Source organism: Lucilia sericata, unplaced genomic scaffold, assembly GCF_015586225.1.
Source record: "Lucilia sericata isolate MDLA Ls3-8-SP2 unplaced genomic scaffold, ASM1558622v1 Contig000012F_arrow, whole genome shotgun sequence".
NCBI lineage: Eukaryota > Metazoa > Arthropoda > Insecta > Diptera > Calliphoridae > Lucilia > Lucilia sericata.
The window spans coordinates 656,273-683,095 of NW_023994051.1; the positions used below are offsets into that span (position 1 = coordinate 656,273).

General features: G+C 30.1%; 4 protein-coding genes across 11 annotated transcripts in view; 2 read left to right on the forward strand and 2 right to left on the reverse strand.

Moving 5' to 3' along the window:
* Nucleotides 1–10,408, reverse strand: part of LOC119604173 (transcription factor SPT20 homolog) — a 329,355-nt gene extending 318,947 nt beyond the window's left edge. For all 7 annotated transcript variants that reach the window (XM_037956656.1, XM_037956661.1, XM_037956653.1 and 4 more), the window contains exons 1-2: nt 10,242–10,408; nt 3,164–4,359 (exon numbers count right to left, since the gene is read on the reverse strand). In XM_037956656.1, coding sequence (XP_037812584.1) covers nt 3,164–4,311 — 1,148 coding nt within the window. In that variant the 5' untranslated portion in view covers nt 4,312–4,359; nt 10,242–10,408. The remainder of the gene's footprint in view (nt 1–3,163; nt 4,360–10,241) is intronic.
* Nucleotides 10,409–21,493: 11,085 nt separating this feature from the next.
* Nucleotides 21,494–23,912, forward strand: LOC119604237 (nucleoporin Ndc1). Its single transcript, XM_037956728.1, has 3 exons — nt 21,494–22,187; nt 22,248–22,867; nt 22,928–23,912. Exons 1-3 carry the CDS (start codon nt 21,796–21,798, stop codon nt 23,668–23,670), a joined length of 1,755 nt encoding a protein of 584 aa, XP_037812656.1. The 5' UTR covers nt 21,494–21,795; the 3' UTR covers nt 23,671–23,912.
* Nucleotides 23,913–24,100: 188 nt separating this feature from the next.
* LOC119604336 (putative OPA3-like protein CG13603) lies at nt 24,101–26,372 on the reverse strand. 2 transcript variants are annotated; one of them, XM_037956917.1, is made up of 4 exons: nt 26,123–26,372; nt 25,873–26,041; nt 25,612–25,754; nt 24,101–24,379 (listed from the first exon to the last, which is right to left on the reverse strand). In XM_037956917.1, the coding sequence occupies exons 1-4, from the start codon at nt 26,262–26,264 to the stop codon at nt 24,195–24,197; spliced, it is 639 nt and encodes a 212-aa protein (XP_037812845.1). In that variant the 5' UTR covers nt 26,265–26,372; the 3' UTR covers nt 24,101–24,194. The 2 variants fall into 2 exon arrangements, with proteins under 2 accessions (XP_037812845.1, XP_037812836.1); XM_037956908.1 differs by lacking the exon at nt 24,101–24,379 and adding an exon at nt 24,448–25,138.
* A 135-nt stretch (nt 26,373–26,507) lies between these two features.
* Nucleotides 26,508–26,823, forward strand: part of LOC119603960 (DNA polymerase alpha subunit B) — a 176,233-nt gene continuing 175,917 nt past the window's right edge. The window contains exon 1 of the mRNA XM_037956267.1: nt 26,508–26,758. Within this exon, the coding sequence (XP_037812195.1) occupies nt 26,689–26,758 (70 nt within the window). The 5' untranslated portion in view covers nt 26,508–26,688. The remainder of the gene's footprint in view (nt 26,759–26,823) is intronic.

The following is a 26,823-nucleotide window of genomic DNA, read 5'->3' on the forward strand; positions in this document are numbered from 1 at the left end:
AAGTTTAAAAATAAACAAAATTCTATTAAAATTAACTTCCAAAAAAGATATTTTTGCTGCATTACAGATCGCCAGTAGAGATTTATTAGGAATATTTAAACATTTTCAAATTTTATGCCTTAACACTTGATGGCAAAAGAACAAATACTTTACAAAGCTTTTTGTAATACACATTTTCCTTAAAACTTAATACCGTCAAAGCTAAATAAGTAATCATGCCAAAAATTTATGCTAATAAATCAACGCAGCCAGCAACAAGAATATGTCTTTTAACAAGCAGAAGGTAAATTTGAAAGAAAAAAAATCAAAAAGAAAAACTTTCAAAAAATTATGCAAATAAAATTGCTATTGACATTTTAAGTGGCATTATATTAACCATGAAAATTAACCTAATTTTATGTGAATAAAATCAACGAAATAAATAAATAAATGAAGAAATAAAAATTTACAAAAAAAAATATGTAAAAATAATTTAGGAAGAAAGAAAAAAATTATATTTTGCAAATAAACTTAAAGCTTATTAACAAATAAAGAAAAGAAAAAGGCGGAATGAAAAACATCACTTCAGGCCCAGGAAAAAGAATTTGAATTTTAAATATTTAACTCAAAAAAGGAAAAAAGTGGTAGAGAAAACAACACTAAACCCCAGGAAAAATACAAACCAAATGAAGCAAAAAAAAAAAATTTTTGAATAACAACCCCAAACAAATTTATAACAATATAAGTTAAAAAAAGCAGTAATAATATCCTTTCAAGGATAAAGGAAAAAATATGTATAAACCAGTATGCTACGCATAGTTATACAATTTTTATGGTTTCATCAAATATTATCCTGTTTTTTTTATGTGTACGATTTTGTTGTAAGGTTATAAACTTTAAACACTTACTCATACCCGGATATATTGCGTTGTTGTTGTTGTGTTCGTTTTAAGCGGAAATGAAAACCAAAATAAGTTTTCTTCTTACTTGTGTTTGTGTATTAACTATAATAAGAAAGTAGATTCTCATTTTTCTTTTTTGGGTGAGGATTTCTATTGAGTATATAAATTCAAAGGAATTATTAAAATTTCTTTTGGTGTATTGTATAATATAATATAATATTAACATTGTTGTTATGGTTTAATAAACAAATAATTTGAGTTAAGTTAAGTGGATTAATTGGAAATTAAATGAATGATTTTCAAAATAGATAAATACTTAATATAATATACTAGCTATACCCGGTGTGCTTCGCTACCCTTAAAATAATATAATTAAAAAACCATTACAATATGATATTCACGTCAGTATGAAATTCAGATGTGAGGTGCCACGCCCTACAATAGTTTAGCTCGATTTCAGCTCTAACGTTTTTCCTCATATAAGAATTTTTATATTTAATTTATTTCAAAGGGGCCACGCCCCCTATGTTCACATGGATGTCAAAGTTGTTCATGTAAATTTTGAGGATTCTAACTCTAATAGTTTCGCATTTTTGTATTTTCTTTATGTGGTAAGTGGCCGCCCACTATAGCCAATGTTGCTCATGCAAAGTTTGAGTATTCTAGCTCTAATTCCACATATACGAATATTTGTACTTAATTGATATGGGAGGCGACACTCCCACTATTTCAAAGTTGTTGGTGAAAATTTTGAGGATTCTATCTCTTATAGTTTCCTAGATATACGAACTATTGCTAGTCCAGTCATTTTCCCCCAAAAATAAATTTTAATTTTGTCCATTCAATATTAGAAAATTGTAGCTCTGGTGGCTTTCCAGATATATGTACTTATTTCATGAGAGAGGTGCCATGCCCAGTATTTTTATTCAGTCCATTTTGTCTTAAATATTCATAATGATACTAAAGTAGCTCCGTTGGGATTCTAACTGTTACATTTTCTCAGATATACTGCTTTAATATTTTCTTTATGTGAGAGGTGCCACGCCCACTGAACCTAGGCCGCCCATTTTGTTCCCAATGGCTCCTCGCCTACTTGAAATTTCCAAATAGAAAGTAACCTATAATTCCTTCAAGATATGTAGAAAGATACTGTTAAAATTTCAAGAAAATCGGTACAGCCGTTTAATCGTCTATAGACTTCAAACATACAAAAAAATAAACAAACACAAATTCATTTTTATACATTACATTACTAATATGTTTTCCTTCGGGTCTATATAGAATTTTTACATGATCCGGAAAGGGAACTTAATGCATAAGAGTGTAAAATTAAACGTTACTCACTGGCAACACCGTTCCTTTAGAAAGATATGGGTCTATATAAGTTCAAAACTTTTTTACAATATCTTTATCCATTCAAATTTTAGTTTTTTATTTGTGATTTCTATATTTTCATTTTAAATTGAACTGTTCCATTGACGGTAGAATCCGAGTATTAAGTCTGAATATAATATTTACGTGAACGGTTTCAGATATATCAGCTCGTTTAGCCTGACGTGATCTTAACTTATTCATTCGTCCACAAGTAGAATGTATTGGTAGGAAGTAACCAGATCGAAAAGATTCTCAAACAACATTGTAAAATTGATATGAGATCTAGGACATGGGCGCATTTGGGATTTGATGCTTACATGAAAAAGAAATGATACTCTCTAAACAGCTCTCAAAAAGAGCAGACTATAATATATTGATATGATCAGTAAGTATGATCTGGGCTGTAACAAAAATGTCCAATTATTTATATATTATAATTTATAACCCACATTTGATAAAATTATCCATTTTATATAAATATAAAGTATTAGCTTTTAAGCTAATACATATGTATGTATTTAACATGTCTACCTAACACTTTTAATGCCAAGATTAACTAAATAACTATAGTTTATTTTCCCAAGCACAAAACTCATCCAAATGACTGATCACTTTATCTACTTACAACCTACTTAGCCAGGTTAATACATAAGTTTTCTTTTTTCACCTTTTTTTCCTCTCACTCTTACTAGTTAAACAATCAAATCCTATTATAACTTGAATTGTTGTTAAATAAATAAAATACCTAAGCAGATTTCACAAGCTTAAATCCTAAGGTAACCAAACATGAATACAAGTGAAATGGAAATATTTAGATATTTTAGTGTAATTTCTAACAATAAAAAAAGGTCAATAGAAAATGTATTTAAATATCGTATAATAAAAAAAAAGAAACAAAATGAACTTACCTTATGTAAACTATTTCATTGTTATTGTTGGTAAGACGACGCCAACCATGTGGTATATTTGCCTTAACTCCCGATAACATTGAATGATTGTGATTGTTGTTGGCGTTAATGTTGCTGGAATTTAAACCATTTGAATTTAATCCATTTGCATTGAAATGATTATGGGATATATTTGTATTGCAATTAGCATTACAATTAGTATTACAATTGTTATTATCGTTATTAGCAACATGTTGCTTAGTATTTGTATGCATAGTTTGTAATTGATGACGAGCATTAATGTGATTGACATTTTTCAAATCTGTTTGTGTTGGCATTTGTTGCAACTTTTGTGTTTGTTGTTGCTGCTGCTGCTGCTGATGTTGTTGTTGGTTATAATGTGCTGAAGATGAGTTTTGTTGTTGTTGCTGTTGTGTTATCATATTATTGTTATGATTATGTTGCTGCATCATGTTGCCATTATTATTGTGATTATTACTTTGATGTGGATAAATATTTTGATTAGCTGAGGGAGCTACCACATTGGGTGGTATGCAAGTTGCTCGACTATTCATGTTGCTAGTATTGGCACTGTTACCATTTACCAAGCCAGTTGGTAAGTTGCCATTTTGTTGCATAGATCTTTGATTATTGGAAAATTGATTTTGATAATGTGACGGCATTTGAGCCGTTGCATTATTGTTGTAAGAGTTGCCAGCAAATTTATTTTGAGTTTGTGGCATGGGTGTCATATAGTTTTGACAAGGCATCATATTTGTTGATGAATCTTGCGACGTTTGATTTTGAAACATTTGCTGTTGTTGCATTTTTAAATGCATTTGTTGTTGCTGTTGCATTTGTTGTTGATGTATATGCTGTTGTTGTTGCTGCTGCTGCATCATTTGCTGTTGATGCATATGTTGTTGCATATTGTAATTATGCTGCTGTTGTTGCTGTTTTAAAGCATATTGTTGCATTACATGTTGCTGCTGTTGTAAATTATGTATTTGTGGCTGCTGTTGTTGCTGTTGTTGTTGCTGCTGCTGTGGCGTATTTCTATTTATATTACCATTCATTGTGGCAGCTGCTGTATTCATTTTTTGTTGTTGCTGTTGTGTGGGTTGATGCTGTTGTTGTGGCTGTATATGACCAGCACTAGTAGCAGCCATTTTGTTTTAGTTTTTTGTATTATTGAATTGAATTTTGGAGAAAATTATCTAAAAAGATAGAAAAGAGGAATTATATTGTTAAATACTAGTTAAAATATTAATTAATAATAAAGAGCTAACACAAGATTTGATGTAAAATTCGAAATATACTACATACAAATGTTGCTTCAACATGTTGGTATACATATGTTTATTGCAAAGAAACATAATTGTGTTCTTAAGCGAAATATTAAAACATATTGCGAAATGTGTAGTCAGTCTTCCCAGAAAAAATCTTCAAAATAAACTAATATGATTAAAAGTCATTAATAAAATTATGAAAGCCTTTGATGACAAATAAAATATCAACTTCAAAAGTTTATAAACCCATAAACAAACATTCCAGGAACCATTAAATTAAACATAATTTGTTAAATGAAATACAAACATAAAACCAGGTAGACTATTACACAAAAACTTGAATTTTTGGGAAATACCCGAAAAAAAGAAAAGAAATACTACACAACACAATTCTACTATTGAATGAGTCAGACACAGTGAACACTCAATCCTAATGAAAAGGAATTTCAAATCTAACACATTTGGTGGGAGCTCAAAAAATTCTTTTGTTTTCTTTTTAAATGATTTGTTCAGTAAGTTGTTGTCTTTATCTTCATCAATTTATTGGTTGGTGTCTTTCCTTTTATCCCCTCTCTATTTCTATTTTATTTGGGATTTACTTCGTTATAGGTGTGACAATTGTGTACGTGGGTTATTGAATTTCAGCTTATTTAAGTCTGTAAGGGACACACAAGTGGAAAGTTTTTTTTGAAGCTTTTGTGTGTTTTTTTATACTCCTTAAGTGTTGATTAGATCATCTGAGTAGGATTTTTTTATTCGTTTTTTTTTTTTGGTAGCTTTTCTTCTAAAGAAATTGTGTAAAAAATTTTTTTGAGTCACTTCAATATTCCTGACATATGAAATCATAATCAATTGTATGTTGTTGCCTCCTTTTTCACATTCACTCTCCTTTTCATGTGTATATTATAAGTATGTGTGTGTGTTGTGTGGTACGTGTTGACAATTTCAAGTACTTTGTATTGTGTAGAACGTTTGTTTTTTTTAATTTATTCATTCATTTTGTTTAAAGAAGGGTCTGTGTTGCTTTATTATTGATTGTATTTGATTTTAATTTAAAATGAAAACGTCACTGTCAGTGTCATGAAACCGTGATTACCTTTATTAAACAATCATTTTAATTAAAAATATGAGTTTACAAATATTTCTCTCGTTTACTTTGATTTACGAGGAATTGTCATCATTTCGATTTAATACTCATGCTATCATGTTTGAAATTTTAATTAGAATTTTGACTGCAGCGTTGGTTAATAAACAGGGATTCATTCGATGTGCTTTATTGTAATTATGGGGTTTTTTTAATAGCCACATTTGCTACTGGTCATTTAAAAGTGATGAGAATGGAATTTTATGTTTATATTGGGTTTTCATTTATAACAACATCTGTATTCTATATTAGGTGAACTAGGCGATGATTATAATTAACCAGAGCTACTGCCGGCAATGGAACCCAACTAATTTTATCACAAAAGTTTTACTAAAACTCACATTTTTCACAAAAAACTGTTATTTTACAAAAACTATGATATTTCACTAAAGATTTGACATTTTCTAAAATATCAGATTTTATTTACAAAAATTATAAAAAAACTAATTTGCAAAAAAATTTGCAAAAAAACTTTAATTGTACCCACCATCAAAAAAGATGGGGGTATATTGTTTTTGTCATTCCGTCTGTAACATATCAAAATATTGGTCATAGACCCACACAAGTATATATGTATGTATATTCCGGGTCCTTATTAAATTCTAAGAAGATCAAGCCATGTCCGTCTGTCTGTTGAAAACGCGATAGAGTCCGAACGGAAAAAGCTAGAAGGTTAAAATTTTACACAAATATTCCCTATAGGTAAGGTTTGTTTGGTTAAAAGTATCTCTACCAAATTTTATGAATATTGGTCCATAATTGACCCTACCCCCTATATAAAGTCCCCTTCAGAAAATGACGTTAACACCCATTACTGGCTTAAAATTACGAGTTTTGCGATGAAATTGGTCATAAGTAAGTTTCCTACAAGACAAAATCTTTGTACCAAATTTTATGAGTCCATAATTCACCCTACACCCAAATAAGGTCCCTTCCACAAAATAACTTTAAAGCTAATTACTGGATAAACATGAGTATATCGATGAAATTCGACATAAGTTTCATATGAGTTAAAATCTCTGTAGCACATTTTATGAGGATGGGTCCATAATTGACCCTACACTCTATATAAGGTCCCCTTCAGAAAATGACTTTAACTCTCATTACTGGATAAAAAAAAATACAAGCATAGTGATGAAATTCGTCATAAGAAAGTATCTTACGAGCAAAAATCTCTCAAAAACAATTTTTTTGAGGATCGGTCCATAATGGATCCTATCCCCATACATATATGGTCTATTCCAAATGTCACCCTAATGTTTATAGGGGAAGCATACGGTTTGATGGTGGGTATATAAGATTCGGCATAGCCGAATATAACACTCTTACTTGTTTTATTTTGGAAAATCAATATTTAATTCAAATTTTATTTTAATTTCATTAAATCGAACACATAATCTATAATCTTGTAAACCATGAGTCCTAATTTCCTAATTTGAATAAGCAATTGAAACTAAATTTTGCGTTAATAAAAGACTACTTGACTTGCAAACACCCTTAAATATTAATCTACCAATAAAAATCCATTAATTATGCCATTTAAACACCTTCTTTTCTATTCATTTCACAGTTATCGTAAACTACTTATGATGGTTTTTTTTTATTACCAACTTTTTGTCCGTAACATACATAAATATTCAATGATTGTTGTTTGAAACAACAACCTACCAACCACATGTACAAAAGAAAACAAACAAACAAACAACATGAAGCTCTCACTTTATATTACAACATGTTTGGTAAATGTACTCTATACACTTTTATACATACAACTAGAAAAAAAAGCTGAATGAATGAATCCAAAAGATATAAAAACACCACATGCACCAAATATGTACACACACAGACCACAAATATTTGTTTCCTCTTTTTTCGTTGGTTGCATTTTGGGATAAATAGAAAGATAATCTTATTATAAACACTTGACACAGTTTTCTTTCTTTTGTATCGTTAGACAAATTTCTTATTTGATTTATTTGGTTATGTTAAAAAATGTAATATATTATAGTTAGAATATTAATACTATATTTAATATTTACATAAGTTTTCTTGTTGATTTTTTAATTTTTTTTTGAAGATATTTTTCTATATTTATTTACAAAATCAATTGCAATTCGTGTCGGTTTTTTAGTTAATAGCGAGAGCATGGAATGAGTAAGAGAATGTTTGTTTTCTTTTTGCTACTTTTCTTATAAGAGAGAATTCATTGTCAATGTTTTTATTTGTTAGGAAAATAATAAGAGAGTATGAGTTAGAAGAGAATTAACGCTAAGAAGAGAGTATTATAAAGTTATATTTTGTATAAAAGTAGGGAAAGTACTAGTAGTAGTTAAATCATCACTATAAAAATTGTACTTTTGTGATGTAAAATTTATCTTGAATTGGAACTTATACAATTGTTCTTAAAATATTTTGACATTTCTTAAATAGAAGTGAAATTAACTCCAAATTCTTTCACAATTTGAAACGTCAGTCAGGGATGGAAAGGTACATTGTTTAATTTTTAACATTTTGACACCGGAAAATAATACAACAATATTTATAGAAACCGGGTATCTAGTAACTCATAAACTAACTCAATCAGTTTGAGTATAGTTAATACAATACTCCCTAAACTGGTCAATAGTTTATAGAAAACTCTACGCTAGTACATGGCTAGATCTTAGATTATTCAATAGACAAGTCCATAAATCTTCCATAGACTAGTGAATACTAAACAGTCTTCATAGACTAGTTAATAAACTTGCCATTACCCTAGTCAACATTCTGGTCAAGGCGAATTCACATAAGGTGGTGTTATTCAATTAGCTGATTTTTTTTTCTTCATTGGCTGGTACGCTAAGATGTCAGAGTTTGTTATTGATTACATTTTTAAATTTTAAAATTTCCGTTAAAATAGAGAAAAACTTCGTTAGTATTTTGAATAATTTATGTAAAAAATCTGAAAATACCAAGCATTTTGTATACAAATATTTTTCTTTCTATAAATAATGAATAATTGGTGCGAATGTAGCAACTTAATATAACAATTATATTTTTTCAATTAAATGTTAACAAATTAAACAATATTGTTTTATATTAAAAAAAAACACATAAGATATTTACCCGACCGGCGGCAGCTGTCTTCTACTTTATGGTCAAATTTTTCGATCCGAATTTTATAAATTGTTTTATATTTACACTGTGTATATAATGTGATTAACTAACAAAATTCTGTTCCGGAACGCTTTTCATAACAAAACCCATATGAGGTATTTACCCGTCCGGCGGCAGCTGTCTACAAGGTGCAAATCTTAAAAATTACTTCGCCGGAGTATAATTTTCCATTTACAACAAAGATTGTTTCATTCGGTATATCAGTTTTCCATACATTTTTAATTTTTATGTTTATTTTTCACAAAAATATTAATTACGTTTTGCAAAATTAATCTGCCGAAGTAGAATTATTCATTTAGAACAAACATTATTCCACTCAAACATTTTTTATAAAACAAAAGAATATTACAAATCATTTTCATTAAATGAATAAGCCGCATTTATTGATTTTGAAATCGGTGCGTACCAAATGCAAGAACAAATTACATGGAAAATTTTGTTGTTGCCGAACTGCCACCAATTTATCTGAATTCGCCTTGATTATAGTTTTCAAACTAGTCAACAGGCGAGTATATAAATTAGTTATATTAACCAGTAAAACTATTTAAAAATTCGAATTCTCAAAATTGCTTTATTTCACAATCGGTAAAAAACGAAAAGTACTTTTAAATTTAAAAAGGTTCGTCGGTTGGCAATACCATCAAAAAAGACCTAAGTTCTTTTATGCCTAAAAAAATATATCAGTTCTAACAATTCTAGGTATCTCCTAGATCATGTGTTTTGAAGGTGATCGGTTGGATAGGCTCCCAGTTCTTTATCCTGACGGGACTTCTTTTGAAATAAAGTTAACTTGGGATTATAAGTAGTATAACAAACAAGAATCTATCTACCTTTCAGTGGTCAAATCAATATTAATCGGTTTATAAATAAAATAAATTTCAAAATAATTTCTGTACGTATGATTTAAAACCGGCATATGCTCATATTTTTAATTAAATCACAAATAGCACAATTTTAAAAAAGTTTAAACCCAGAGACCAAGGTATTATTTTCTAAAGGATTAAATTAAATCATAATCTGTTTTAGAAATTGACCAAAAATTGAGTTTTATCAAAATTTGAGATCCCATATCTCGAAAACACTATAAAAAAATCTGTTGTCATATTCCAATTCGGAGCTGCTCAATCATTTAGAAAATTATACTTTAGTCTCTGGTTTAAAAATCTATTGGGCTATGTAATTTTACACTTAAAAGTTGTACCAAAAATTGTACAAATGTACCAACATTTTCATCTCTGATTTGTTGCTTTTTAAATTTTTTTATTTTTATACTTTTTGTTTTTATTATTTTCTGTGCTCATAAGTTTTTTTTTGTTGTTTTTTTTCTTCTTCCAGTGATAAGAAAGCGAAGGGGGAGTTTAAAAAATATATTAAGCACGAAAGTAGGTGAATGGAGTAATAATTATAAAAATATACATTGTACAACAACAAGCAGAACATTTATATATAATTTTTTTTCGTTTAATATGGAAAAGAAACACAACAACAATAACAACAAAAATATACACACCTTGAATTTTCGTATATGTTGAAGATATAAGAGATGAAGATACACAAACAATATATACAAAATGTATTTGACACAAATTTGTTTAAAGATAATTAATTAATTAATTCGTTAGCTTTATTTTATTATTTGTTTCATTTAATAAAATAAAAAAAACAATTGTTTTCTTTTCATACACATGTGTTTTAAATTAACAATTTTTTTATCTCCCTCTCTAGGTTTTGTTTACATATTTATTTTCTTTGGGTAGTAATTTTGCTTTTTTTAATTTTCTTTTTTACACCTGTTTTTACGATTCAATTGGTTTTTTTTGTTTTGTTTTACTCTCAAATAAACGTCTATTTTATTTACAGCTTAATTTATCAAAATAACACCTTTCATTTCATTACATTTCACATTAAAATTTGATTACGTAGTATTAGTTAAGCTCACGTTGTTGTGTTTGTTGTTGCTATTTTTAAGGGCAAAGCAGCTGTTTAGTTGTTGTTATTTGCACGCACAATTATTTACACTCACTCATTCATTTGCTCACTCTCTTTTAGTTTGATACACAAACAAAAATTCCACTACTATGTGGTTGTTGTTTTTCTCTTACTTATTTATTTATTTGGTTGGTTTTGCATCACCCAACCAAACAATTGAAAACTAAACTAAACATAACGGAACACACTAGAAACGACAACAACTTTACATTACAATTACAACATTAGGAAAATTGTTTGAAAATTACACTTGTATGTTTGTTTTTGATTCAGTTTTTGTTGTTGTTTCTATTATTATTCATCTACTTCGTTGATATTTGATGAATGACCTCAATATTACGCACAAAAGCTTATACAAAATATTATTGTTGTTGTTTTTGTTTATTTTCTTCTGCCTTCTAATAATATTCGCAAACTTTTTGAACAAACACAATTACGCACTAATAGCTTTTTTTTTGTATTTTTACGTAAATTTTTTTCACTAACGACGAAATTTATTCATTTTTTTTTCTATATTTCAATTACAATTTATTGATTTATTTCTTTGCTTCACTTGTATTTTGTATACAATATTCCTTTTCTTCTTCACTTGTTTTATTATATTAAATATTTTTTAAATTGATTTTAATTAGTGGAGCTCTCATACACAAAATTACTTGTATTTTGATTTTCGCACTTCTCTTGCCACTTCCTCACTTCTTCCTCTTTCAATATTAGCACTAGCTCTCAATTATTTAAAATATTATGAATAAAGACAGCAAGCAACAAAAAAACACACACGTTAATTCTTTTTTAATTTTTTATTTGCGAATTTTTCTTTTGACTCTTTTTCTTTCACACCAAAAAATACTCTCACACAATCAAATATTATTTTTTTACATATATTTTTTTCGTATTAAATACCAATATTTATTACAATATTTTATTCATATTCTTTTGCACTTTCTATTGTGGCTTTTGTATTAGATATTTCTATTTTTTTTTTACTTTTTTAATTTCTTCTTTTCACATTTAAAAACTTTATTATTTATTTTTCTAAACGTTTTTTCTTTTTTACAATTTGTTAAAATCGGTAAAAAAAACTTTTCAATTGACCGTCCGCGTTTAAACACAACACGACCGCACTCTAACGAACTCACAGCGAAAATGACTAAAGAGCTAAGAGAGCTTTAGTGCAAGTGTATACAAATGTTTAGCGGCGGCTCAGAGATGGTATTGTTCAAGTTTGGTACATACTTGGAAAATACAAGTTGAAAAAGTACTAAAATTGTTTCGAATGTGTTAAAAGGTACTAGAAGTAACATTTTGTAGTTTTTAAGTTAGATACATCAAAAAATGTGTAAAATGTGAATATATGTGTATGATTTTTGTAAAATAAAGGCGAAATGTATGAAAACTTCAGTTTTTGTAAATTTGTTGTTGTATCAAGCTTTAGGTAAAAATATCTCGAAGAAGAAAGAAGTTATACCAGATGTTAAGCCTTTATTTTAGAGTTGACAGAATGGACTTTAGATGGCTTACAAAATTGTATAAATAAAATTTTCTTTACTCTGTTTTAATGTTTCAAAAAGGGCCAACAATTGCGATATTTCAAAACCCAGATTGATAGTGGATAGACGTGTTTTAAATCGCTCTCACAGGAAAATAACATTGTGAATATAAATTCTTAATAAAAATATAAAAAAAGATAAGTAACAGCGAATGGACGCTAATTAAATACATACTTATTTATTTTTAATATTAAAAATACATTTAAATTAAATAAATTGTCGTTTTTGTTAATGCAATTATTAACAAAACAATTTATAAAAAAGCAAAAAGTATACAAAAAGAAAAAAATAACAACAAAACCTTAAATAGAGTGTAGTGTGTGTTATTGTGCATGAGTTTCTCTAACTCTCCAACAAGTGAAAGGAGGCTCAGTAGCAATGGAAAAAATGCATACTTTGTTATGAGCTCTCCATGCAACAACAACAATAATTATGACCCAAAAAATCATAAAAACTATTTAAGTGTAAGAACAACAACAAACGAGAGATCTCCTCTCTCAAGTGCGCCAAAACAGAACAATTGTGTAGATAATAGCGCAAAAGAAAAAATAAATAAACAAACAACAGATTCAAAAACAACAACAAACGAGAGATCTCCTCTCTCAAGTGCGCCAAAACAAGACAATTGTGTGGAAGACAAAGCAAAAGAAAAAATAGATAATCAAACAACTGATTCAATGGTTGATGTAAATAGTAATGCTAATGTGAACAATATCACAAATAGTACCAATAACAATATTAACACTGTGAAAACCATTAATGATAAGGAGGGTCACTCAAGCCCAATGTCAAAGAATACTGGTGCCATACCAAAAAATACTCCAAATTTATTGAGCTCGCATAAAACGCAAAAGATCCAAACGGGAATGGACCGTTATGTCACTTATGCAAAACGTAAGTCCAGCCCTAGGACTTCAAAATTGGAACCAAATCCAAAACAAGCGAAAACAAATTCCGTAAGTCAAAATCGTTTTGCACTGCTTGATAACCAAGAAAGTGAAAAAGTACCATCCATGACTTTAAAAGACCAAAAGCCACCTCCCCTCTATTTGCGCGAACCTACCACCAATCTATTGGTAAATAAGTTGTCCCAACTTGTAGGCAAAGAAAATTTCCATGTAGTCTCTCTACGGAAAGGAAACATTCAGGAAACAAAAATACAGACTTATTCAGAAAAGTCTTTTAGAACAATAGTTGATAGTTTTGATTCTGAGAAAAGAAATTATTACACGTATCAACTAAAAAGTGCAAAGGGTTTGACAGTAGTTATCAAAGGTGTAGACAGCTCTGTACCAACTGATGACATTAAAAAGGCGCTAGAGTCTGAAGGTTATGAAGTGAAGTCCATTCACAATATATTTAACAAGGACAAAATTCCCCAACCAATGTTTAGAGTTGAAATTACTTTTAACTCTTCACAATTGAAAAAAAAGGGTGATACTCATCCAATATACAGTTTAAGATATCTTCTCAATCGCAAAATAACTGTAGAGGAACCCATTAAGCGCAGAGGTCCTCCTCAATGCCTAAATTGCCAAGAGTTCGGTCACACCAGAACTTTCTGCAAATTACCATCTGTTTGTGTGAGATGCGGAGACATCCATAAGAGTCAAGATTGTCCTTACCCAAAAACAGATAACAATAAAAGAAAATGCAGTAACTGTGGTCAAAATCACACTGCTAACTATCGCGGATGTCCAGTATATCTACACATCCAACAATCAAATAAGGCCAGAAGACCTTTATATGCTCAATATAAAGCTTCTAACTTCCCAAGCCTTCCTAATACTTCTAGTGCTCAATATAGAAGTATCACAAATAAAAGCAATCAGAATAAATCGTATGCCCATACGACAAAAGAGGGTTCCGTTACCCAAATGAATGCAAATCAAACTTCTAGTGCCCAATATAGAAGTCTTACAAATAAGAATAATGAGAATTTGCAATCAAACAATGAAAATAATGCCCCATTATTTTCATATGCACATGCATTAAAAGAGGGTGTGCCTGCACCCGAAACAAATTCTCAGAGCTCTATTGAGAATCTAATTCAAACCATGAACAGTTTCATGGCAAATATGCAAAATATGTTTCAACAATTAATGCAGAATCAAAGCATGCTCATGCAGATCCTGCTAAATAAAAAATGAATTCTCTAAGAATTTGTTTTTGGAATGCTAACGGCCTTAGCCAACACAAGAATGAAGTAGAACAATTCCTGCTACTTCAGGAAATTGACGTACTACTCGTCTCTGAAACACACTTTACCCTAAAGAATTGTTTCAGAATTAATGGATACTACACTTATGATACAAAACATCCAAGTGGCAGAGCCCTTGGTGGAACAGCCATTTTAGTGAGAAAAAATATTAGACATTTCCCAATGCCAGAATACAAAAAGGACCATATCCAGGCCACCTCTATAAATATACCTGATAGTCGAGTTACAATATCTTCAATATATTGTCCTCCTAGGTATAATGTTAATCGAGAGCAGTTTCTCGAATACTTTAAAACTCTTGGCCCAAGATTCATAGCAGCTGGTGATTATAATGCAAAACATACATTTTGGGGCTCTCGCCTCATTACTCCCAAAGGCAGACAATTGCTAGAAGCAATATCGTACAACAGACTAGATGCCATATCTAGTGGCCAACCTACCTATTGGCCTACAGACCTCAATAAGATTCCCGATCTAATTGACTTTGCTGTAATCAAAAATATAAAACGAGAATTTATTTCAGTGATCCCTTCATTGGACCTCTCGTCAGACCACTCGCCTACAATTTTAACGTTATTAGAAACCCCAAATAAATTGGAAAACTATTGTTCTTGTTTCCCTAACAAGAAAACGAACTGGTTAAAGTATAAAATGTATGTTAGCTCACACCTGCCACAAAACATTTCATTGAAGAATGACCATGAAATACAATTCGCTGTCGATATATTTACGGATATCTTACAAGATGCTGTCAAAGTGTCTACACCCCCAGTCACCTTGGGAGACTTCAAAAAATCGAAATGTCCTAGGAACATTGAGTCTCTTATTAAAGAAAAGAGAACACTCAGACGTCAATGGCAACAATCACGATCTCCAAACATAAAGGTTAAACTTAATCAGTGCCAAAGAAGACTTCACATCGCTTTAAAGGATAATAAGGAATCTAATCTGAGAAATTATCTCAAAAACTTAGACCCTACTAAGAAAACAGAATATAGTCTCTGGAAAGCTGTTAAAAATATGCAGTGCCCTATTGCATATGAGTCACCTATACGCCTCCAGAATGGTCAATGGGCAAGAAATACGTCAGAAAAAATTGAAGCATTCGCCAATCACTTGGAGAATGTGTTTACTCAAAATGATACAGATTCTTCTATTAGTGCTAACATTATAAATAATGTGGTTCCACACCCAATAAAATTCCGGTTCTCTACCGTGAAGATGACAATCAAAGGTCTAAAGGCAGGAAAATCACCTGGTATAGATAAAATTACTACCACGATGATAAGTAACCTGCCCAATTCAGCACTGAGAATTATTTTGTTCATCTTTAACTCGATGCTACGTATTGGATACTTCCCTAACTCATGGAAAGTATCCGAGATTGTTATGATACCAAAACCGGGGAAAGATGTCACTCAAGTGACATCATACCGTCCCATTAGCCTGTTGTCTTTATTCTCAAAACTTTTTGAAAAGTTATTGCTTGAAAGCCTTTTAGTACACTTTAACGATAATCGCATTATTCCTGGCCATCAGTTTGGTTTCAGAAGAAAGCACAGCACTATCGAACAGGTACATCGAATAACAACTCTTATTCGGAAGGCCTTCGAGAGCAAGCAATATTGCTCTGCATTATTCATAGATATTTCTCAAGCTTTTGATAAAGTCTGGCACGATGGACTAATACACAAAATTATCACATTACTACCTGCGAATGTTCACAAACTGCTTAAAAATTACATATATGAAAGATCTTTTCAAATCAGATCTAAAGATGTGATCTCTTCACGTCGAAAAATATCTGCTGGAGTACCCCAGGGGAGTATTCTAGGTCCGCTCCTATATATTTTATATACTGCAGATATGCCAACGAGCGCACTGACTCACACATCTACATTTGCGGATGATACCGCTTTTGTAAGCATGCATGCAAACCCTTCAATAGCTTCTGAACAACTCCAGTTTCACATCGGCGAATTGGAAAAATGGCTGGACAAATGGAAAATAAAAGTCAATGCTACAAAATGTACTCACGTTACATTTACTTTAAGAAGGGAAAATTGTCCTCCCGTGCAGATAAACAATATAAAAATTCCTGAACAAAGCCATGTGAGATATCTTGGTATCCACCTTGATCGCCGCTTAACATGGACTCACCACATTGAAGCCAAGGTTACACAAATAAAATTAAAGTCAGCTCAATTGTACTGGCTAATTGGACCACGGTCTGCTCTAGACTTGGAGTACAAAGTGCTTTTGTACAAAACAGTTATAAAACCGATATGGCTATACGGCATTCAACTGTGGGGAACAGCCTCCTCATCTAATGTTGAAAAATTACAAAGAAAGCAGTCAGCACTGTTAAGGTCAATAACAGGTGCCCCGTGGTACATTCGCAATAGTAATATTCATAGGGATCTCAATGTCCCCATAATACGCGAGGAGATCAAACTCTCTTGTTTAACCTACCTGTCGAAACTAATGGATCACCCAAATCCCCTTGCCAGGGAGTTGCTGTCATTTGAGGGTCATAGACGACTGAGAAGAACGGAAACATTGGATTTTGCCAGATAATCAAATTATCGAGAACTTTTGTTGAAATTGCAGTGGCAATAACGACGTTAGTTATAGTTTAGGTTAAGATTTCAATACTTATTGTAAATTTCTATGTAAGAAAGATTCAATAAATAATAAGTAAAATGAAAAAAAAAAAAAAAAAAAAAAAAAGATGTGATGGAGAAAATCTAAGATTCGGATTCAGCGTGGAAAGTATAACATGGTCTCAGGCTTTTGACTTCTTTCAAATTTTGTCGGCCTGTGTAATTAATAGTTAAAACTAAAAAAAGTAAAAGTTAAAAAATAACACTGACCAACGAAATGAAGGTTTTCAATAACTTTTAAAATCAATTTCGATTTTATGTATTTTTAAGCGGTGAAACCGAATTTTCTCGGTATATGGTATTGAGTATTTTGTTCTCACATTACGGAATTTCTTTCTTCCTTTAATTATAAAAGTATATTTACGTTTATGGGTTAATATCGGTCTTCATTATTAGTTTTCTCAAGTTTCATTTAAATTGATTGGAAACAAAATATGTAATATTTTACTATGGTTTCATAAAAATTCCCTTAATATTGCATAATTTGAGTTTGACCTTCACAGTTTATGGGTTAACATAATTCGATTTTACTAAAACCTTAGATGTACATATATGTTTTTCCTATTATCTGAAGTTTCGTACAACATATATAAATTCATACCAGTAAAGAATTACGCCTGATTTCGAAAAACTTTACCAAAATAATTTTTTACTGAAGTCCAAAAAATTCAAATCGCAATTTGCAATAGCCTTCTGAAGTGTTACCAATGCAAGACCATAACGGTATATGAAATACGTATACCGTATTCTAATGAGGATAGAAACTAGTTAGTTAGTTAGTTTGAAAGAGGATGTACAATATATACATCAAATCCGAAGAAATACACCTAGGCCTCTATTAGGCCTGTTGTGCGCTCGAACCCACCACCTTCGGTCTACCAGACTAGAACACTAACCACTAACCTACCGAAGGCCATATTTTTCCCAAAATATGTTAAATTTTTTGAAACATTTCTCATTTAAGTGTTTTGTGACACCAAAATATCTAATTGTAATAACTTTTACAATTTTTAACTGATTTCTGTGTTTTATATTTTATTGGAACGATAATTGGCCACATAGTCCAATTACACTAGTTTACAACGATTTTGCTCATGATATAAAACCTATATGGATTTCTTTATTTTGGCCAGAAAATATATTTAAAAAATCTATGACGTCAAATTTTTGAATTATTAGGAGGAATTAGGAGAACAAAATTAAATATTTAGGGATGTAGTTATTTTGTATACAAAAAATTTTATTGGGCTTCCTCACAACTCTGTAACAATGGATTCCTGTCACAAAAATATTTAAAATTACGTTGCAATAATCTTAAATCTTGGTGAATAGATGCCATTTTTATCACACACACTTCTAAGAATTTTTCGGAAAAATTATAAGTGGGAATGTAAGAAATGAACTATGAGGGATAAATTCAGATCCGTAAGTTTGTAATTCAGCAATAAAATGTCAATAATTTTTTCAAATTTTATTGTTTTTTTTTTTTTTTTTTTTTTGAATTTTTAAAAATAATGATCAAAAAATTACAAAAAATCCGGCAAAAATAGAGAAATCTGATAAAAAGTTGGTTAATGAAGACGTAAATTGTATATTATTGAATTTTTTTCTGAGTTGATTGTTAGGTTCCCAAAATATCCCAAAAATGCATTCTCATTTTCAAATATTTTTCTATCACTACTGAAGAAGGATGCTTAACAAAAACCATTTTATCTCAAAATTTCGACGTATAGAAAAAAAAAGAAATAAAAATTGTTAATTAACAAACGGACATAGCCCTTTCCAAAAAAAATATATGTTTCATTCCACACCTTCTAATAATCTAATAAGGTGGGTCTATAAGTATGTCTATACTTACGATATATAAATGTTTAAACAATGTTTATTAAACATACATATCGTCACCTGAAACGCAAACGGCAACAACTAATCAAAAATTCAAATTCGATTTTATTGTTATCTAATGTATTGCATAAAAACAAATGTCCTCTCCAAAAATTGGACTCCTCCGACCAAAAATATCGATTTTGTTGACAAAAAAACCAAAGGCCCTATCTACAAAAACATTTAAATATTAAATGTATAAAGTCCAATTCATCCATTTTTATATACGCCATTGTCAACTATCGTAACAAATGATAGATTTCACTAATAAATAATTAGTTTCTTTTTACTACAAATAAATTACGTTGATAGAAACAAACTTTTCAATTTAAATAGTTTTTTGCTTCTATAAAATTTTAAAAATGTTAGATAGGGCCGTTTGCGTTTTAGGTGACGATATATACGAAAAATATTACGATGTGTTTTGATGACGACATAAAAATAATTATAAACTTACTTATTCTTTCAAAGCTTTGATTCCCATCAAATATATATATTCATTTTAAAATTTCATCAAATAAATTTAATTAAAAGCTTAAACCACACAACATTATGTACCTCGATTACCATCACTGATTTTCTACTTACCGTCACTGGTTATATACTTAAAATTAATCAAAGAGATATAAACAGAAATTAAGAGTATAAAAATAAATAAAACATATAGGAAAATAACACTGCAATAACTTCCTTCACACTGCTTTACCACAAAAAACAACATAATAAAACGGATATGAAAAAAACCTAACAAAAGTATGTACTTATGTATGTAATAACAAAAATTTTAAAAAAATTAGGAAATAAACTATATATTGTTTCCTTTAGGAAAGTGATTTCCTGCTATTTTTCTCTTCTATAAATTCGGCAATTTTGTTCTTTAAATCATTGTTATATGTATTTCAAAATTCTGTTACAAATTACACTTAAAATTATTGTAAATATTCTGACAAGTTTCTTAATTTGTTTATATATTTTTAATTTATTTACATAATTAATTTTGTTGACATATTAATTTATGTATTTTGACACTATTTTATTTAAAAGAGTCGTATTTTTTTCAATATACATACATATAACACGCAAGAAAACAATAACAACATTCATATAGTATGTATTACTTTCACTTCACCTATAACTTACCAGCTTTCTTGAGGTAGCCTCAAAAACAGCAACAATGATCGAGAAGTCTTACTTGAAGATCAGTTTGAAAAAATCGTATTTTTAAAAAGTTCTTCTAATAATTTACAAAACGGACATTAATTTATACGTGTGAAATAAAACGGAAACGAAACAGAAACAAATTGAGAAAATACCTTATTACCCAAAATGTTTCACAGCAACTTGGCAGCACTTTTAAATGTTATTTTTATACAGTACATACAAAATGTAGTTCTTAATTGATTAAGTAAAAGATTTTTTTAATTTGTTTTCAATGATAAGAAAATATTTATTAATATTTTAAGTTTTAAATAAAATATGTTAAATATTTGGTTTTTATAGAATTTTTTACAAATTTAATACCTAGTAATATTTTGAATTAATTTTAATAAAACATTAAATATATATAACAAAATATTTTAGTTTTAAACTTATTTTTCCAAACATCTAAAATAGTTGTGAATTAGTGTTAACAAATCACAATAATGATTGTGTTTTTAAATTGAGAGTACTTTTAGCGAATCTGAAACTTCGAAGTGTTTTTCTAGCCCCCTTATTCACAAACAACATTTTTATTTTATAAAATGTTTATAAAACAATATTTCTATACAAAATCTAATTTATATACCAGAGATACAAGCCGAGACGGCTCAAATCGGCGGCGGTTGGCCGCCGGTAATATTTTGCAAGCCCCGCCGCCGCCGACTTCTTTCGGCTCAAAAGCTAAGCCGGCTTAGACGTATCCGCTGATAAAGATTAGAATCACACATGTATTTCAGAACATAATTTCACCAAATTGAACGGAGTTGCCACTATTTTAAGTTCTTATGGCAAATTGAAAAAAGTTGCCACACAATATTGTGCTAATATTAAAATAGTGAAAACTACTATAAATTTCCATTTTCTGCAGAAAAAAACTTATATAGAGACAGGTTTCTATGTAACAGACTATTATACAAAGATTTTTCAATATAATAAACCTTATAAGGTCAATTTCTAAAGAAAAAGTTAAATTGAGCCGACAATTTAGCCGCCGCCGATATTTTCTGTAATAAGCCGCCGCCGCCGACCCAAAATGGTTGCGCCGCCGCCGCCGATCATTTCCCATCGGCTTGTATCTCTGTTATATACTGTTCATAAAATAAAAATTTTGTTTGTGAATAAGGGGGTATAACTATAACTATTTTTTATTTAATTTTTTTAAATTATTAAGTGAAATTTATTTAAGTATTTATTTTTCAGTGTGCCAATAAAAGCAACCCTGTTAGTTTATTGTCAAAAAACAGTGCTGCCCATAAACAGTTGTCGTTTGTTTACTTTTTTGTGCGAAACAGCTTTGACAATTTATTGTTTCATTTAAATTGCAATAAGACGCGCTAAGAAATTACAAAACAAAGCATTTAATTTTATATAAAATCAATAAATATTAATAAATTTATGCAGCAACGAAATTCCTCATAATTATACAAAGAAATACAAAAAAAAAAAACGCCTAAATATATTGTTGAAAGTTGGCGAAAATAACTTAACCTCAAAATAAAAAAAGCCGGTTAAGAAATATAAGTTTGTGCAAGAAATTCAAACAAAACTGGCAACAAAATGACTTCCTTAATACTGGAGTCTAAAAAACTATGTCTATACCGTTGCCTCTCGGCGGTGGCTTTAAGTATTACAATGCAGTTTTTCTTACTGGCCGTATTTTTGCTGTTTGTCAACTTTCATGTGCTGCACCCGGTAATGTGGATCACTGAGACAGTGGGTTTGCTGTTTTCATTTTACACCTGGCTGTCCATCATGCCTTTAATATCGGCGGTCATTATTTATGGCATTTTATTAGGTAAATCACATTTGGCGGTTAAGAAGTACTATGCCACTCGTTTTCGTTGGCTGTTGGGTACAGCCGTGAGGAAATTTGCTTTCTTTGTTATACATCTGGCCATGGGTTTCTTAACTACTTGGCTATATGCCCGATACTTGCATATGGATTATAGGTTTGTTTATTTTTTACATGTTGTGGCAATTTTTATATATACAACAATTTGATATTTTAGGTCTCTTTTATACAAATGCTATGCCATGGATTGTTTAAACTCCTATTATATCTTCCTTATGGGTGCTGGCATCTCAGCGGGTTGTTATCATTTCATTAAGGAGAATTTACGCTCGGAACCTGAAGTAGATTATCCCATTTTGCAGGAAAATAAAGTAGTGAAAATACGTTCCTTACTGTACTCCACTTTGTACAATTCTTTGCTAAAATCATTTGTGCCCACACTATGTTATGCTTTGGGCTATTGTCTCTTTGGTGGTATGTTAAATCATCGTATTGCCCGCTTTTTTGGTGTTGAGTTGGAGGAAAGTATAGTGTCATTTTTTGCGGTGGCCACAAATTTGAGACTGTTGTTTTATGCCTGGATTTTATCTTCACAAATATTAAGCAACATGAATTTAATGCAAAAATTCTTTTCCATATTTTTGGCTGAAGAAATGCATTTTGTTATCGAAAAGAATCCCGTTGTTACTGATGGCCAAAAAGAAATTACCTTGGTGGAAGCTTTGGGCATGTCTCAAGTGCCCGTAGTGCAAAATTTAGCAGCTTTGGAATTGTTTACTTTGGCTTCATCACATATGCCTAGTAAAAGACAGGAAATATTTGCTCTCTCAGTGCCGGGTAAGATTTTTGTCGTTACTTAATCTTTAAGCAATAATTTCAATATATTTATAAAAACAGGTGGCCATCCCTATAATTGGAATCAACTGTCTGGTCAATGTCTTTCGCTTATTAACGCCTTTATAGAAGAACTTACTGCCTCGGTTAAAAACATATCAACCATGAAATCTTCACCATTATTTTGTCACACTGACAAACCCACTGCTACCGAGGCAGCTGAGAAAATTCTACTAAGACAATACAATGAAACCTATGGCATACGTAGAATGGCTAGTGAAGCTCCCACTACTAACATTGATTCTTCGGCACCCGCAAATATGTCTCCGAAAACTTCAAATGCCGTACAACGCATTAACGCTCAATTTGAACACATGTCCAAGCAATTAGAACAGGCCCTTAATACCGCCTTTCGTACTATACCCGGTTTATTTTATATGTTTGGCGAATCAGATGGTGCCAAAACTGCCTTCCTACTCTCTAATTCTCAAATGATTGTTTGGCTAACGCAAGGTCTGGCGGGTGTTTGTGCTGCTTCTATCACTGAAGATAAATACGGGGTGGTGCAGGTGGTTTTGCCACAAATTATCAAAGCCTTATTGAAACTTAAGGGAGAATTAGATAAACTAAATAATGTCAACTTGAATGGCAAAAAACTAGATAGAAATTTGATTACCCTAAAGAATGCTGTTAAACGTAGTTTGTATAAGATTACCTCAGTGTTTGGTGATTATTTGCGTGATTTAATCGATGATCCTATGGAAATACGTACTTTACATTGTTTTACAAATTATCAAGATATTTAATAATTACCATATTTAATTAAAATAGTTTTTCGATATTTGTATTTTTTTTTTGGTAAATATTAATATTAGTTTCTTATTTATATAATTTTATTTTTAATCCAATTGTGAATTTAATGTTAAGTTTTATTTTTTCATTTTTTTTAGAATTAAGTGTTTGTGTTTTGGATTATCTCTCAACAAAATTCTTTAAGAAAATAAATAAATATGTATTTTTATATAATAAAATTTTCTGAAAATATTTATAGATATCTTTTGTTGTTTTGCAAATTAAAATTTCGATCTTAGTTCGAAAATTAGGAAATTTTTCATGAAAATTAATTTTCTTACATTGAAAACAAATAAAATATTTAGCAAATATAACTGATGTTGAACAAGTTTTGGATTTAAAAATTTGCAAAAATCATTTTTCAAATAATAAGAATAGGTATTTTGTTTATTGTCCTTTATAAATATTACAAATTTATTTGTGAATTTTTACTATAATTTACTAACTTTAAAGATTTTATTTGCACATTTCTCTTTACTCAAAATCCTCTAGTGGAATAAGACATTTTTTGTATTTTAATAAGATTTTCATCTTTTAACATTTTAGACTCTACAACAATGGGGGCGGTGTTGCTGGTGGTAGTTTGTGGCACAGTTACAGGTGGGGGAGGTAAGGGCGTGTTAGCCATTTGAGTTAGTTTAGAATTGGCCTTTTTAAGAGCGCCTACAAAAGTTAAAAGAGAGAGAGAGAGAGAATAACATCAGTAAAATGACTAAAAATAAAACAATTATTTTTATTACAAATTAACATTTAATAACTTTTATTTTATAATTTAACAGAGGGGAAAAACAACAAATAAAAAAGCAGGTTTCTATTTATATTTTATATTTTTGATACTTAATTATACAAAACGTTGTTGTAATAAATGCTGTGTTAAACATTTAAGTACCAAACTATAATTAATACACTCTATTTTCATAGCAAAAGACATTATTTTAAATATTGATCAACAATATTCAAATACAAAACTAAATGACTAATCTCTTCCCGAAGTAAAATTTGAGTAAGCTAAATCAATTTCATATTTAAGCTTAGCCAATGCATTTGTAAGCTCAATATTCTCTGGTAGTCACTGTTTTAGAGTAGGACGTTCTTTGTTAGATTTAACAACTAATTCTTCATCGTCAGCAGCAGCAGTAGCCACATCTTCTTCTGAGACTTGGGTCATGTTTTGTAAAGGAGTTTCAGTGATTTGTGTCTGTTGTTCAACTGGTTTTACACTTATGGTCTGTACTGTTGGTTTTACATTTGTGAACACTTGGGTTTCTAGGAAATGTAGGGCTCTCATAATAAGACCACCCTCAGGATTATAGGGTGATATTTTCTGATAGTGTGATGGTGATGTTTGATTTGGTGTGTCTGGATTAAATGGCTGATATTCTTGTATTCTATCTTTGGTCCATCTGAAAATTGAACGTGATTCTGGAAAAAGGAAAAGCGATGATGATTAAAATGAAGAAAAACAAGAACTTAAAGGCAAAAACATATTAAAGCAATAACTTAATGTAATGTAGGGGGAAACGGATTTAAACAAATTTGTAAGGAAAAAAGGAAGCGATATTTTTAGTTTTATACACAAAATAAAATTTGCAAATCCAAAAAAAAAAAAAAAAAATTCTCAACTAAGGAAAACAAAAAAATGATATAGAAGTTTTATAATAAAAATAAATTATCTTATCAGTTACAATTTTTAGCATCTTGAATTTTCTATACTTGATTTTTAAGTGTTTCTTTATCCTTAATTTCAGTTTTAGTTGTTAGCGTTTCTTGTTTCAAATGTTCTAGTAGATTGTAGCAAGCTACTTTTAATTGATCTTTTAGGATTTTAGAAGACTTTATTAGTAACTATTGCTTTAGTCTATAAGTTAAGCAGTGCACTATATTCCAAAACTTACCTATATCGGCCAAGACCCTGGTCATTTCTCTTAATTGGGCATCTTGACGCTCCAAACGGAATGTCATTTCGGCTAAACGATTGGTTAGTTCATCCTTTTCTAGTTTAGCTTTTTCTAGTTTTTTAGCTTCGTTGCTTGTTTGCCTGAAAAAGAAATTTAAAGTTTTTTTTAGATTTCAACTTCGATGAATAAAGAAAATTTGAAGTTCATCTTATTTGGACACAACTCTTATATGTACATATATTCCTAAAAGCCACTTACCTAGCATATTCAAATATCAATAGACCAGCACCAATGGCGAAAATAATAAATTCACCCAATAGATTGGCACCCAGCTCCACGGCCATGGCTTCTGTTAGAGGTGGTACATTAACCGGTTTACCCAAGTTTAAGGCCCACATTTTCGTTTTGACCTCCACCCAATTGTAGACTAATTAAAATGAAAACACACAGATAGCATTGAGTATTAGCGTTCCTTACTTGCAACAAATAATTTCCAAAATTTACTTACGCTGAGCCGGTGGCATGCAAACATAGTTACGAAATAATGGATGTTCTTTGGCTTTCGATTTTATTATATTTGCTATGGGTTTACTTATTTGTTTTATAGCCAAAACACCCAATTTGGCAGCTGGGAAAGCGCCTATGACCATGGCGTTGTAAATTTAATACAATTTAATAAATGTTAAAAGGAAGAAAAAATGCTATTTTTGTTGAATTATTACAAATGGGCGATTTTTTTTTGTCCAATAAAACATCTGTTTGGGAAATTTTTGACAAACAGCTGTTAAAAGTGATGCCAAGTTTATTTGTGAAAAAATGACTGCAGAGGTCGCTTGTAATGGATTCTTATTAGAATTTGGCATTATTTGTTGATCATTTGCGCGCTTTTTGTTGACATTTATTTGTAAACAAACAAACAAAAGCTTGCAAAATTGTGTTTTTGAACAAATCGTGTTTTTTAAGCGAAGTGAAAATTGTGTTTTATTTATTTAAAAAAGAGTTTTAAATTAAAATAATTGTTAAAATATCAGAAAGAAAACTTTACTTTGTAACTAACTTTAAAAATAAACGAAAATGGATGCTGAATTAAAACAACAGTTTGATGATATGGGCATTGAGCCTCCCCAGGAAGTGGTGGACAAATGTAAGTTTTTTGCTTGTTAGAAATTTAATTAATTTTTACACAAAATTTTCATTATATTATTATGC